General features: G+C 34.7%; 2 protein-coding genes across 3 annotated transcripts; one reads left to right on the top strand and one right to left on the bottom strand.

The window, feature by feature from the left end:
• The first annotated feature begins 2,372 nt into the window (after nt 1-2,372).
• On the top strand, nt 2,373-6,466 carry LOC101252711 (probable glycosyltransferase At5g03795). 2 transcript variants are annotated; one of them, XM_010327193.4, is made up of 7 exons: nt 2,373-2,503; nt 3,291-3,381; nt 3,751-3,884; nt 3,972-4,102; nt 4,202-4,550; nt 5,080-5,853; nt 5,943-6,466. In XM_010327193.4, exons 2-6 carry the CDS (start codon nt 3,315-3,317, stop codon nt 5,767-5,769), a joined length of 1,371 nt encoding a protein of 456 aa, XP_010325495.1. In that variant the 5' UTR covers nt 2,373-2,503; nt 3,291-3,314; the 3' UTR covers nt 5,770-5,853; nt 5,943-6,466. The 2 variants fall into 2 exon arrangements, with proteins under 2 accessions (XP_010325495.1, XP_025888194.1); XM_026032409.2 differs by having other exon boundaries at nt 2,392-2,503; nt 3,291-3,884.
• A 546-nt stretch (nt 6,467-7,012) lies between these two features.
• Nucleotides 7,013-11,948, bottom strand: LOC101260751 (uncharacterized). The gene is made up of 5 exons (XM_004245734.5): nt 11,450-11,948; nt 9,576-10,783; nt 8,663-8,809; nt 7,913-8,029; nt 7,013-7,827 (listed from the first exon to the last, which is right to left on the bottom strand). Exons 1-5 carry the CDS (start codon nt 11,742-11,744, stop codon nt 7,225-7,227), a joined length of 2,370 nt encoding a protein of 789 aa, XP_004245782.1. The 5' UTR covers nt 11,745-11,948; the 3' UTR covers nt 7,013-7,224.
• Nucleotides 11,949-13,088: the final 1,140 nt, after the last annotated feature.

Genomic DNA, 13,088 nt, shown 5'->3' with positions numbered 1-13,088 from the left:
GCATTGAAAATCTACATTTGACTGACATAGAAAAACTAAGTGAATTATTCATTTTCATTGGTCAAATGAATTCATACCCGCAAATTGAAAAAATAATGACATATAAATGTCTTAATACAATTGAAATAAAAAAAAAGGACATATAAATAAAAACAGAGGGAGTACAATACTCTATAGGTACAACTTGTCTAAGTACTTAGCCTCTTTTACGTCTAAATTCAATAGTGACACACAAAAACGACCAAATACAATATAAATTTTTTTTTTCTATTTTTTCTTATTCATTGGGCTCTTACTTCACGGATTTCCTGGAAACTGATTTTTTGTAATTTTGTTTGAAAAATAGGAAGGAAAAGAGAAAAAAAATAGAGTAAAAATGCACTACGTCAGTACGTTTCAATTTATGGGACCCTAGTATCCAAAAAAATACTAATTTTATTCGTTCATTTTAATAAACTTAAAGAGTTTTATCATTATCTCTATTTACTTTATATCAAAAATTCATATTTCATTTTATTTATCTATTTTAACAAGAGTTTTTCTTTCTTTTTACATACTAACTTTAATATTAAATAGATAATAAAAATTATTGTTTTGAAGCATACTAAAAAGTGAGTCAGTTCAATAAGAGCAAGTAATATAAATATAAAAGTATTTTATTGTGTTTTCAGACTCGATCTATAAATGTATAATATGTATTTTCATACGTACATTTGGCGTAGATTAATATTTACTGAAAATGAGTACATTCTTAGTGATAAGAGAAAAATTATTCCTCGCTAAATTGAAAGCAAAAGAAAAAAAGATATGTTTCTTTCTATTTTTTATATATGTAATAAGCTAGCAACCCATGTTTGGTTAACTCTTTTTTTTCCTAAAAAAGAGGTTATTAAATTTGGATGCCTAAAAAGGAAAAAACATATCAATCTTCTTTGTCTGTTTTCTTCAAATGAAAAGAAATATGTGGTGTGGCTTAATTCAAAAGATTTCTGTAGAAACAAGACTAGAGAAAAGTTGAAAGTGTTAGTGTTAGTGAAAAAACTTAAAAGATAATAAAATTGCAAGATTACAATTGAAAATAAAATAAAGAAAGTAATTTCTTCAGGCTGAGGCGCGGATATCTCGCTCTCTTTAAGGAGATTCAAGCCCACTGCAGCAAATGTTTTCACCGGTCCAGCAGTAGTCCTCTTTGACTTGTCCCCTCCAGGATACAACAACCTTTACAAAGTATAACTCAACAACTCTGGACAAGAGTTGAGTCCAAAGCTCCACAAAAAAAGAATACCTCCCTTCAACTAATAAGAACTCTCTTTAGACTAACTCTTTCACTCTTTGTTTTCTCTTATGAATTGTGTGTATCTAAAACCAAATGAAGACTACCACTATTTATACTACAAGAAGTCTTCCTAGCAATGAATAGGAAGATAATGGAGGTAGTAAATAGTGAAGATAATGGCCTTAGGAGTTACATAGGTTACAGTGGGAGTTACATATGTTACATATGTTACAAAGGGAGTTACATATGTTACATAGGTTACAAAGGGAGTAATGGAGGAATTAAGAATGAAATACATTGATGGATAACCAATGGTAATGGATGATGTAGAAGTCATCCATTCTTATAACTCCAAAATAAAGCAATTTAATAGGTAAAATATTAATATTAAAATGCTAATAACCTAACAGTTAGTCCGTCCGTTTTATAAAGAATAATTTAGTTTGATTTGACACAAAGTTTAAAAAAATAAAAATTAATTTTAATTATGTGATCTTAAATTAAAGTTACGTCAAATATATAAAACTGTCCTTTAATCTTGTAGTCTTAAACATGTCACGTAAAAAATTGTTAAAAAAAAAATTATTCTTTTTTAAATAAAAAAAAAGATGTTATTCTTTTTTAAACAGAGATTGTATTATATTCATCATAACGTATTGAATTTGAATTCCACACGTCAGTATAGAAATAAAGAAAATAAAAGTATTTCTTTAAATGAAAAGGGAAAATGAAATAAATTAAAAACATGAAGGTAAAAGAAAAGAAGTAAAAAAAAATGGATTAGTAACAGTAAAATAAATTTGTGGTCTATTAGTTATGCACTTTTTCTTACTTTGAAAATTTCAAAACTCAAATAACTATAATTTATATTTCGATAAATATTTAATAATAATTTAGATTTAAAAAAAAATTATTGATCTAATTATTTAAATATGGACCTTAAAAAATAAAATATTTTGAAATATACTAAGAAAATTCTTTTTTTATGTCAAATCAAACACTGACACGTAAAATTGAATTAAACAAGAGCAGTTGAAATGAAAGGAAGTGTCGAAGAATTGACCAATAAATATGAAAACAGTTAGCGCCAATTTCGTTATTTTAATTCTCTTCTCAACTTTCCAAATCTCCATTTTTTTTTCTTTAATTTCTACTTTCTTCTCTCAAATTTCTCCAGACTCTCCGACGTCGTATTGCTGACCTCCATTTGATCTTTGTACATTAAAGGTATCAAGTACACATGAAATATATTTTATTATAATGTGCAACAACTTTATTTTTATGAATTCGTAGCATATCGTTAATTTAATTTGTGATCATTTCTTGTAAAAAATTCATACCAAATCTTTAAAATTGATGTCAATATTCAATAACAATTTGGTTTTTTATTGTCAAAATGTAAATATTTGTGGTTTTTTCAGTGCTAGTAGTTTGCATGCGCGTTCAGGGACCTAATTGATTTTTCTCAAATAAATTAATTAAATATGTTAAATATTAAATTAGAAAATCCGAGCATTACCGTCATTATTAAAATTCATAATTCATAAAGTTTGAAATCCTAGTTTCTCTTCTGGTGTTTTTGGTTTTGAGAGGTTTTTTTCGCACGAGAAATTTCGTTGGTTGAGTTACCTGGTATCTATGTTGGTGAGAGGTTATAATATATCACGTGGAATAGTCGAGGTGGGAACAAGCTAACCTGAATACAACATTCTCTTTTGTGTCCATGGTTGGATACATAGTATTGCCTTTTTTTTAATGTAGGATCATAAATCTATATGTTGCTTTGCACTGCTTCCTTTGTTAGTTGCAATGTTTTCTTCTTCTTTGTACTTGGATTTGTTACTCTTGAGTTGATGGCCTTTCGTAAAACAACTTCTTTACCTCCACGAGTTAGTTGTAAGGTCTGTATACACTCTACCCTCCCCAGAGGATTTCATTGGGTATGTTGTGGTTGTATCATAACACTACATGTTAGAATAAACTTAATGGTTTCTTTATCCTCTTGTTTTGTTAGATCTTCAACTTTGAGCTGAAGAACATGTTGGAGGTATGTGGTGGCTGTTTTAGGCTGCCAAATGAATTGAAATCCGATGTTCGTCGTCAATGTACGTATCATTTCATTACCAAAGTTGGATTTTTGTAGTATAGGGAGGACTAAGGAGTGGTATAGATGCCAAAAGATATGAGGAAATTCTTGCGGCGAATAGTTGTTGTTCTGTTTTTCAGAGTGAATTGGAAGAAACTCTTTGTTATAGGCACTATTTTAACAGTGTTTAGAGTTGTCTTTCAAATTTATAGCCTCCCTAATCCTTTAACTGAATGGATTACCTCTCCACCTTTGGATGTTGCATCGTACCAACGCCTAATAAATCACGGAAACAAATCGAGGGAACTTGAACTTTCAGTAGTAACATCTGATAACCAGTTGAAAATGACTAAGCATTTGGCCCCGGTTGTTTTACTCAACTCTACAGCCAGATCAAACCGATTGATGAGAGTTATGCAAAGACGAGCAAGACTTTTGAGGCGTAGGAGACGCAAGAGGCAGGCACGGATATTAGAAAAAATTGTGTATCCGCCTCCACCTGTTGTGCCTGATCACTTGCAAGTAAGTTTGATATTGTGCTTTTAAGCAATTATAAGTGATCGTATTTGTTTCTGGCATCTTGTTCTTCTCTAATGTAGTTATATACAGAGATTTATCGCGTCGTTGACACCAAATGAGGCACTTGCATATGCTAGAAGCGAGATTGAGAAAGCTCCTTTAGTCACCGATGATCCAGACTTATATGCTCCTCTCTTTAGGAATATTTCCAACTTTAAGAGGTACGATCTCCCTCTGTTTCAAATTGAGTGACCTGTTTTGACATGTCACGGAGTTTAAGAAAGTAAAGAAGACTTCACAATTTTCGGTTGACATTCCAGGAGCTATGAGATGATGGAACTTCTACTCAAAGTTTACATTTACAAAGAAGGAGACAGGCCTATTTTCCACGAACCTCATCTTCTGGGAATTTATTCGTCTGAGGGATGGTTCATGAGATTGATGGAGGAAAATCCTTATTTTGTCACTACGGACCCTGAGAAGGCTCACCTATTCTATCTGCCATATAGTTCACGACAGTTGCAGATGGCAGTTTATGTGCCTGGCTCTCATAATCTTAGGCCGTTGTCAGAATTCCTGCGGGACTACGTGAACATGCTAGCTGCAAAGTACCCCTTCTGGAATCGTACACACGGAACAGATCACTTTCTAGTTGCTTGCCATGATTGGGTATGCATCCACGTCTGTTATTCACGTAGTTTCTTGCTTTTGATATCTGTTATCAGACTATTTTTTTGTTGTTATTTTTTTATTGTGTTTCGGTTATCAGACTTTATTCTTCCTTTTCTGAATGTTCTGTACTCTTTTCCTTGTTAGTTGTCATGTTTTCTTCACTGTAGATTTTCCCTTTTCCGAATTAACTACTTTGATTTGCTATGCTTGAGTTGAGTATCCTTCAGAAATAACCTCAACTCCACGAGGTATGGGTAAGGTCTACCCGATCCCAGTTGTGGGATTTCACTAGGTGGTCAGACTTCTGTATCTGGTATATAGCATGTTATATAACATTATTTCGTGGAAGTAGAGTGGGTGCTTCTATATTAATGTTCCGTGAGATTTTTAATAACCCAAAGTATAAGCTTTTAGATGAAATCATCACGCGTTTCAATATGGTATCAGAGTCAAGACTCATCCCAGTTCACATGGTTTACCCGGTGTTGGACCCCATCTTACATCTTCGACGTGAATTTTCTTACAGGGGCCTTACATTTTAAAGGATCACGAGGAGTTAATTCGAAACACTATAAAAGCTCTCTGCAATGCAGATATATCTGAAGGAATATTTAAAGCTGGAAAGGATGTTTCCCTTCCAGAGACCGCCATAAGAAATATCGGTAAGCCTCTAGTGAATGTTGGTGGAAAAAGAGTGTCACAACGCCCTATCCTCGCCTTTTTTGCTGGAAATATGCACGGGCCAGTCCGTCCTAAACTCCTCAAGTACTGGAGTGACCGAGATGAAGACATGAAAATTTACGGGCCTCTGCCTACCGGTGTCTCAAGAATAATGTCTTACCCTGAACACATGAAATCAAGCAAGTTCTGTCTTTGTCCAATGGGTTTTGAAGTGAACAGTCCAAGGATTGTCGAGGCAATATACTACGAGTGTGTACCTGTGATCATTGCTGATAATCTTGCCCTCCCATTTGACGAAGTGCTCGATTGGAGTGCATTCTCATTGATAGTTTCTGAGGAAGATATTCCTAAGCTGAAGGAGATTCTGTTAAGTATACCTTTAAGACGTTATCAGGTGATGCAAAATAACGTCAAGAGGGTGCAGAAGCATTTTCATTGGAACGCGATGCCATTTAGATTTGATATCTTCCATATGATATTGCATTCCATTTGGTCTAGAAGACTCAACCAGTTTCAAGAATCACAGATATCATAAGCCCTCTCGAGTTCATCGTGCTTTCAACTTGCCCCCCTACCTGATTGAACAGCAACATGAACCATTTGCTTCAGATGATATGAGGTACTGATCATAGCTTTTACCACTTCACTAGAAAAGAATACAAATGAATGTAGAGTTGTTGATGAACCACGTTTCTTTTCTGATGACAGAGGTTTCATCGGTTGGTTATTCCACTCCGTTCGTGTATGGAACCACTGACAGCTGACAGATCCTGAATCCTGCAATGCACACTAAGCAGCAGGGGAAAAGATTACTGTCTCAAGCCCTCAGCATTTCATACGTTTTTCGCTATCTTCATGAGTTTTTTCCACTGCAAGTTGAATTCTCGAGCAGTATAAACCAGAAGATGCTCACAGAAACGAGTTAACGTGTACATAGAAAAAGAATTTACATTGCTGAATATGTTTCCAGACATGAAGGTGACAGTTCAAGATGTGCAGTTGATTTTCTCTGTGATAGTAACAATGGAGAACATTTACCAAGTAGGTTCATTTTGAAACCTCCTCGATGGAAAGTTACAGTGTATATTCAAAGTTAAAATTATTTTTATGTATATATAATAGATGTTGATCCTCTCTTAACTTTTTCGTATTTTTACTTATTTTTATTTGTAAACTTGCTTCATGAAATCACTGACTGCATCACTGTTATCAGGCAGAGTATTCCCCATCTACTTTTCTGATGTGTATGTATGGTGTATACTACGTGGTTCTTTTAAATGGAAGCCAAATTATCTTCAACACCAAAAAGCAGCTGTTTTACTCAATAGACATGTTTTAAAGAATACAAAAACAAATATTTTGCCCCACATGGGCAGTATAATATAGTACATCTATACAAATTTACGTTTAATTAACTTACCCCTGTGAGCTGACTTTTTGAGTTTACCAAAATACGTCGTACCAAGAAGACATTATAATCAGAAAACAACCAACACAAAGAGGTGAAACTTTCCAACAGACAATTTCCAAGCTCTTTAGGAATCTAATAAAACGATCTGCGATAGTTGTTTCACTTTACCGCGGTTTAACAGTAAAACAAAAGGAGCAGAAATAATCCCATCGTCAACGGAAAGGTTTTGTGATTCTTAGTTGTGACTGGAGGAGACACAGCTCGTGACGGTTCTGGTGCACTGTGCTTTATAAGGCACTAGAGAGCTTATAGCTTCAGCTAGGAGGAGCAAGAACAATATCTATAACAAGTGGAAGGACTGAAGGCCTACAAACAAACAAGTTGCTATATAAACTCTATAAGTCCATTTACAAACAAAACAAAACGAAACCTTGCAAGCAAGCAGGCTTTTTCTTTGTTTCCTTTCTTTTTACTCTCTCTCTCTCACTCACCGAGTATTTCTGTTCTTTCTTGGTTCAGTCCTAGACCTATCTTTGTGTTCTTCATTCTGTTATGTTTGCTTGATCTCCCATGTAAACATTACCCAACTCCGAGAAAAGCTCTCCTGAGTAGACTAAAAGCAGCAATGACAAGCAACACCACTACCACCTTCTTTGATGCTAAGATCCTGAGATTCACCCTGATGCCATGCTCTCTCATGAACCGCACACCAGCTCCACGTAACATAAGAAGCCAGGAAATGAAAGAGCACAACACAACTTTGATCATTTCCATGGGTCCACAGACACTCCTTGCATCACTGGACACATCAACATATGACCAAACAGGACTCTCTTGGCTGCTCTCGACTTGGTTCAACCCAAGACTCTCGTTCAACCAGCCTGATAGCTTAACAAGCACCTTTGCCAGCCACCCAATTTCATCATCTGAGATGGGCCGCTTCATCCAATCACCCTTGTATTTAATATCGATCATTGCTCTATTTGTAAAACTCCTGGGTTTAAAGATTTCATCCCGCAGGTACTCAAATTGTACAGTCTCTGGAGTAGTCATGGACTTCATAATAGGGCCACCAAACAACTGGCACAGCTCCGATTTCATTCTATCCAAACGCTGGAGGTTTGGAGAAAGATTTTCTCCGCCAATTGATTGCAGTTCAGATTCTGCTCGCAATACAAACAGCTGAAAGACAGTTTGGCCTAAGTCAGTAACACAGAGATACAAGTGCAAACTACTCAGAACATCTGGAGTGCTAAATTCTGATCACCTGAAGCAACTTTTGTCCACCATCTTCACCATCACTGAAGAGTCGTAAATCTTTGTTCCAGTTCTCGTGCAAAAAAGAACCATCAGCATCAGTCTCAGATAGGCCATCCTCCCAGTCCTGACACAATGGCAAATGAATATAAGGATTGGAAGAAGCATACCAAGTGAAGGTATTCACACCCCTAACATAAGTTCATGACTATTGGAGCTAGCATGTATATGCATGCAGTAAGGCTCTACTAGAAAGAGCTACACATATGTTGCTAATACTTTCTTGAAAATCTGATGAAGCCCTACGCATAAGCAAAGCTCATTAGACACTTTGACATTTCATAATTTAGTAAGACCATTCCAAAGATACATGACCTAATTTTGGAAGATGATTATAGGTTTCATAATGGCAAACACAATACACATAAATTACTCCTCTCTTTATGAAAGCAGAAATCAAATTTCAAGACCTAACCTCATCTCTCCAAATGGCTCATAGATGTTGGTTGAAATGTGCAAGTGAAGATTGGGCACATAAGATAAAATAATATAAAGTTATTCACATCTTTTTTCTATTTCCATTCATTACTTTAAGGGAATTACACATCATCTACATGTATCATACTGTAACCACTATTACTATTGCAGAGTTCAGCATTTCTTCACTTACTTTTGATGCTTGCTGACAAGATATTTCTATCGGTAAAATGAGAGTACATTTCATTTAAGGAAGCACTGGTAAGACAAGCTATTAGAGTACCTGTAATTGCTCACGAATAGCAGGAACATATCTATGCAAAGCATTGAGCATTGATTTAGATGATCCAGCTGGTTTCGAATGGAATACAATATCCACATTTTTTATGAGGTCCATCAGTTCTGCAGATGATGTTAGTATTGTTATCACCTGCACAATTAAAGCATAGTTTAGAAAGGGACAAGGAGAACGATAGTGAAATAAAATCATGTGGAAAGCCTAACTAATCTAAAAGTCAATAAGGATAAAGAAATGGAATGCTTTTAAGAACGCTAAATAGTAACAACAAATGCTCTAAGGGGCAGGGCAGCACAGTGCACTAAACTAACAACATATGCTCTGAGACACATAATTAGAGGAGTTGGTCCAAAATATTTTGATCAACAGCCCCTGGTGAGATGCTCCAGTCTGTTCACAATTTCTTTCTAATATTAGCAAAATTGAGATGACGGCCAAACTCAAGGCTACTGTGCCATTAGATCTTACAATCCCAAGTTCAATTGTACCATGATTCATGGTTTTGGCAAGGCAACTAAGACCATTGTCTTCTGTCCTCTATTACCATGCGATTTATTACATCAGACTCTTCAAAGTAGCACAAAAACACTTCCAAAGAACAAAGAAAAGTAATTAATATTACCAACAATTGGCAATATGAAAATCCATAGTATTTGTTGAAACTGAAACCACAAGACTGGTGTTCTCTGGAGCAGTTCTCATTTAGCTAGTGAAAGCTAAAGTAGTCATATAAAGGTAATTGATGACCAGACGTGCCATACAAGGACCATGCACAAAACTGGCAGTACATGTCATGCATTCAGCCACTCATTATTGCAACAAACACCCAACTAATATGCACCAGAAGCTTCTCTACAATAGTAACCAACAAAAGGAAAGATTTGAAAATGGAACAGACCTTTGAAACCATCTTGACTATCACTTCTGGATCTGTGTGAAGAAACTTGTGGGCAAAACCAATAAAATGCATGACCAAAGCGCTGTAGTATAAGTAGTTAGCTAATACAAAAACTTGCCAAGAAGAGGTATAACCTTGTGGCGTTGATGGGGTAACCTCCTTTAATGTACCTCTATTAGACTTCCCCAGATCCGCATCAAGTTCTACAAATTCTTCCATAGAAATAGACCAGGGCTCCAGGTAACTAACCCACAAGGTGAACACCTGAGATGCATTCTTAATAGAACTTTCCATTGGACAATACAGGAATGTCCTCAATATAAATCTGTACAATGGCCTCTGAATCCACGAGTTCCAAGAATTACCAGAATCCATGACGGGAACAGCATTTCTTGACTGAGAAGCACCGAATGTCCCCCCAACTTTCCACTTAGGACTTTCAGTGTAGTCAACCTGGTCAGTTTTATCACTTGATGCAATCGAACTTAGATTCAGATATTTGACACACACATTTACTACTTCACCTAATCCTGAAGTAGGAGGAATCTCACCCAGTACTGACCGGAAAGGGAATGTCACGCCAAATGATTTGCACAAGTTTACAGGCAATGGTGAGAAATCATTATCAACTAACCAAAAATATATGAGAGTGTTAACCATGAACTCTGCTTTTTCAACAATTGGAGTCTCATAGGAAAAAGAGTAGTGAAGCAGTGAGCTCCTATATGGTTGATGTGCCTTCATATCAGCTACAGGCACATATGCACGGAGATATGCATACAAGAGACGCATATACAAATCGCCCTCATTCTTCTGCTCCATCCCACGTTTGGTACTTGATAAACCTGGAATCGAATAAGCCCAATTCTCCAATCTAAACCTTCTGCTTCTTCTAACACTTACAGTTTGAGGGCCCTCACTGTTACCTCGACAAACAGGGTAATAGACAAACCAGAACATGTAATATTCAAACACATTCAACTGAACCTGAAATGAAGAACCCTTAACTGAGTCCTCCTTCAACCTATTCTTGAATAACGGGCATAAGTCAGACAAAACCAAAGAATCCCTTTCATTTTGAAGCATATGACGAACCCATTCGGGTAACCTTTCTACAGGAAATACATATTTAACCAGAGACAGCCCATCCGCAGCCACAATAGAAGATAGCAACACACCAGTGGGCGATAATAAGCTGAAAATTCTGCCTGTAAACAATAACATTTGTTACCAAAAAAACAAAGACAGTTCATTGCAAAACATAAAAAATAGTTCTAAAAAAATTTAAAAAAACTTTCTGGAAACAAAGGAGGATTATAGGTTCACACAAAACTCACATAATAAGCTGAGCATCTACATGTAAACCAGAACATTTGGAATAACATAAAATAAAATGACTAAAGCATCGCAATACGCAAAAAATGAAAAATTCCAAAAGATGTAGAGGTTTCTGAATGAGCTTTCTAGATGAATAATTCACGATATTCACCAAATAATGGGAGGAAAGATCAATTTATTTATAAGCTGAAATTCTACCTCCAAACTATAGCAACTTACAGATAAAACATAAAACAAAAATGTCACACAACAATCCTAGAATATGTGGCGGCTTATAAATTCGCTTTCAGAAATGTGTAGTCTAGATAGTCATCAAGTAATGGCATTAAAAAAACAACTAATTAGCTAAGAACGCTAACTGCTATTCATGACAATGTGATGATAAATGTATAAACAGTTACTAGACCATCCTAAAAGCTAAAACACATTAGATTATAAGAAATTATACTTATTTGTAAGAAGTAACCTAACAAAACGGAAGTAAATACAAAGCAATCAGCTCAGAAATGGAAACGCGCAGAGTTTCAGAAGCAAACCTGCGAGCTGAGTATCATTGGATAAAGTGGCGATATCTATCCATCCAGAAGGAGACATAGACTTGACAGCAGCTGAAGCAGAAGACGATTCATCGAACCCGAAAATTTTACATATTAGGGTTGGGAAAGTGATGGAGAAGAACCATCGGGTCTGGTCAGCTGTAAGCTTGTGTAGAAACGACTCAACGGCATCGCACGCAGCGAGGATCTGCAGCGGCGACGAGGCGGCGAGTATGGTGGCGGCGATATCGGAGGATTTCGACTGAGTATCCGTTGCGTAGCCACGAGAAATCATTTTCGCATGACAATGTAAAAGGAGCTTTGAGTGAAGAGAGATTTGAGGGTTTAGGGGTTTTTAAACGATGGGGATGGGGAGTGCAAATGGCGCCTTTTATATGGGACAAAACAAGAGGAGAAGAAGAGGATTTGTGGGTAATTATTCTGGAAACCCGTGGGTCTTCTTTAATTAGGAGGGGCGTTTCGATGATAAATTTTAAATACTATATTTAAAAATTTAATAATAATTTTATTATTGAGTAATTATTTAAGTAATTATTTGTATATAATCTTAGATAAATATCATAAAAGTCGAGAGTCGGCGTCGAATAGGAGGTGTGGGCACTGGGCGGTGAAAATAAGGACTTTGAGTATGAGTGAAATTGTTGAGGTGAGAGTTATGTTATGTTTTTTAATTAAATATATTAGAAATAATATTTACGTGTAAATATATTTAAATTTTTAAAAATTAAAAAATGAGTTGAAAATATGTTATAATCATCTTTGAAATTTCAAAATATAAAAATTGATTTTTTTATGGTAGAATATTAATTTTAAAATAATGTGAAAAAATATTAAGTATTTTCTAAAGAGTTAATACTAGTATTACTTCTATACCCAAATGGTACTTTATGCGTGGCGTTTCATTTTTACTTTTTATTTTTGGAATTTTTAAAAACTGATTTTTAATATTGCATTAAAATTTTAATTGATTTAAATTCTATACTATAAAACTTATTTGGAAATGACGCGTTTTGATTTTGGTACCTGCTTCATTGTGATTTTCCTTTCTTTTAGGACCCACTGGCATGTAGGTTTGAAAAGACCGACTTTGAATGTTAAATGGACTATTGTGTGTTTGGGATTATATTTAATATTAATTATTTTCCAAAGGGAATAAGAAATTTGAACTTTGAGATGTATGTACATGTTTGGATGATATTTAGTTAAGTTGGAAAATAAAATATGTTTTGAAGTTAAGTTATAAAATAAAATATGTTTTGAAGTTAAGTTATAAAATAATATTTTAATTTTCTAATTTTATTTGGACATAGAGTTTAATTGAAAAAATATTTGTGGAAGTTTATGATTTTAGAAGCAAAAATTATTATCTAACTTGAAATATAACTAAAATAATATACAAATATTTTTACGAGTGTTTTAATTTATATAGTTTGATAATTAAAATATTTTGATAGCCAAACAGAAACAAAGAGGAGACAAGATATTACATGCTTTTGTAAAGCTTCGTCAAACAATTTTTATTTTTTTTATAAATATATATATATTTTTGTCTATGAAATTTTGATTAATTTGAAATTTATGTGTTACAAGATTTATTTTTAAAAGCGATATTTTCTTT

The sequence above is a fragment of the Solanum lycopersicum genome, chromosome 8 (genome assembly GCF_036512215.1).
Source record: "Solanum lycopersicum chromosome 8, SLM_r2.1".
NCBI classification, from domain to species: domain Eukaryota; kingdom Viridiplantae; phylum Streptophyta; class Magnoliopsida; order Solanales; family Solanaceae; genus Solanum; species Solanum lycopersicum.
This window is presented reverse-complemented; position numbering and strand designations above follow the sequence as displayed.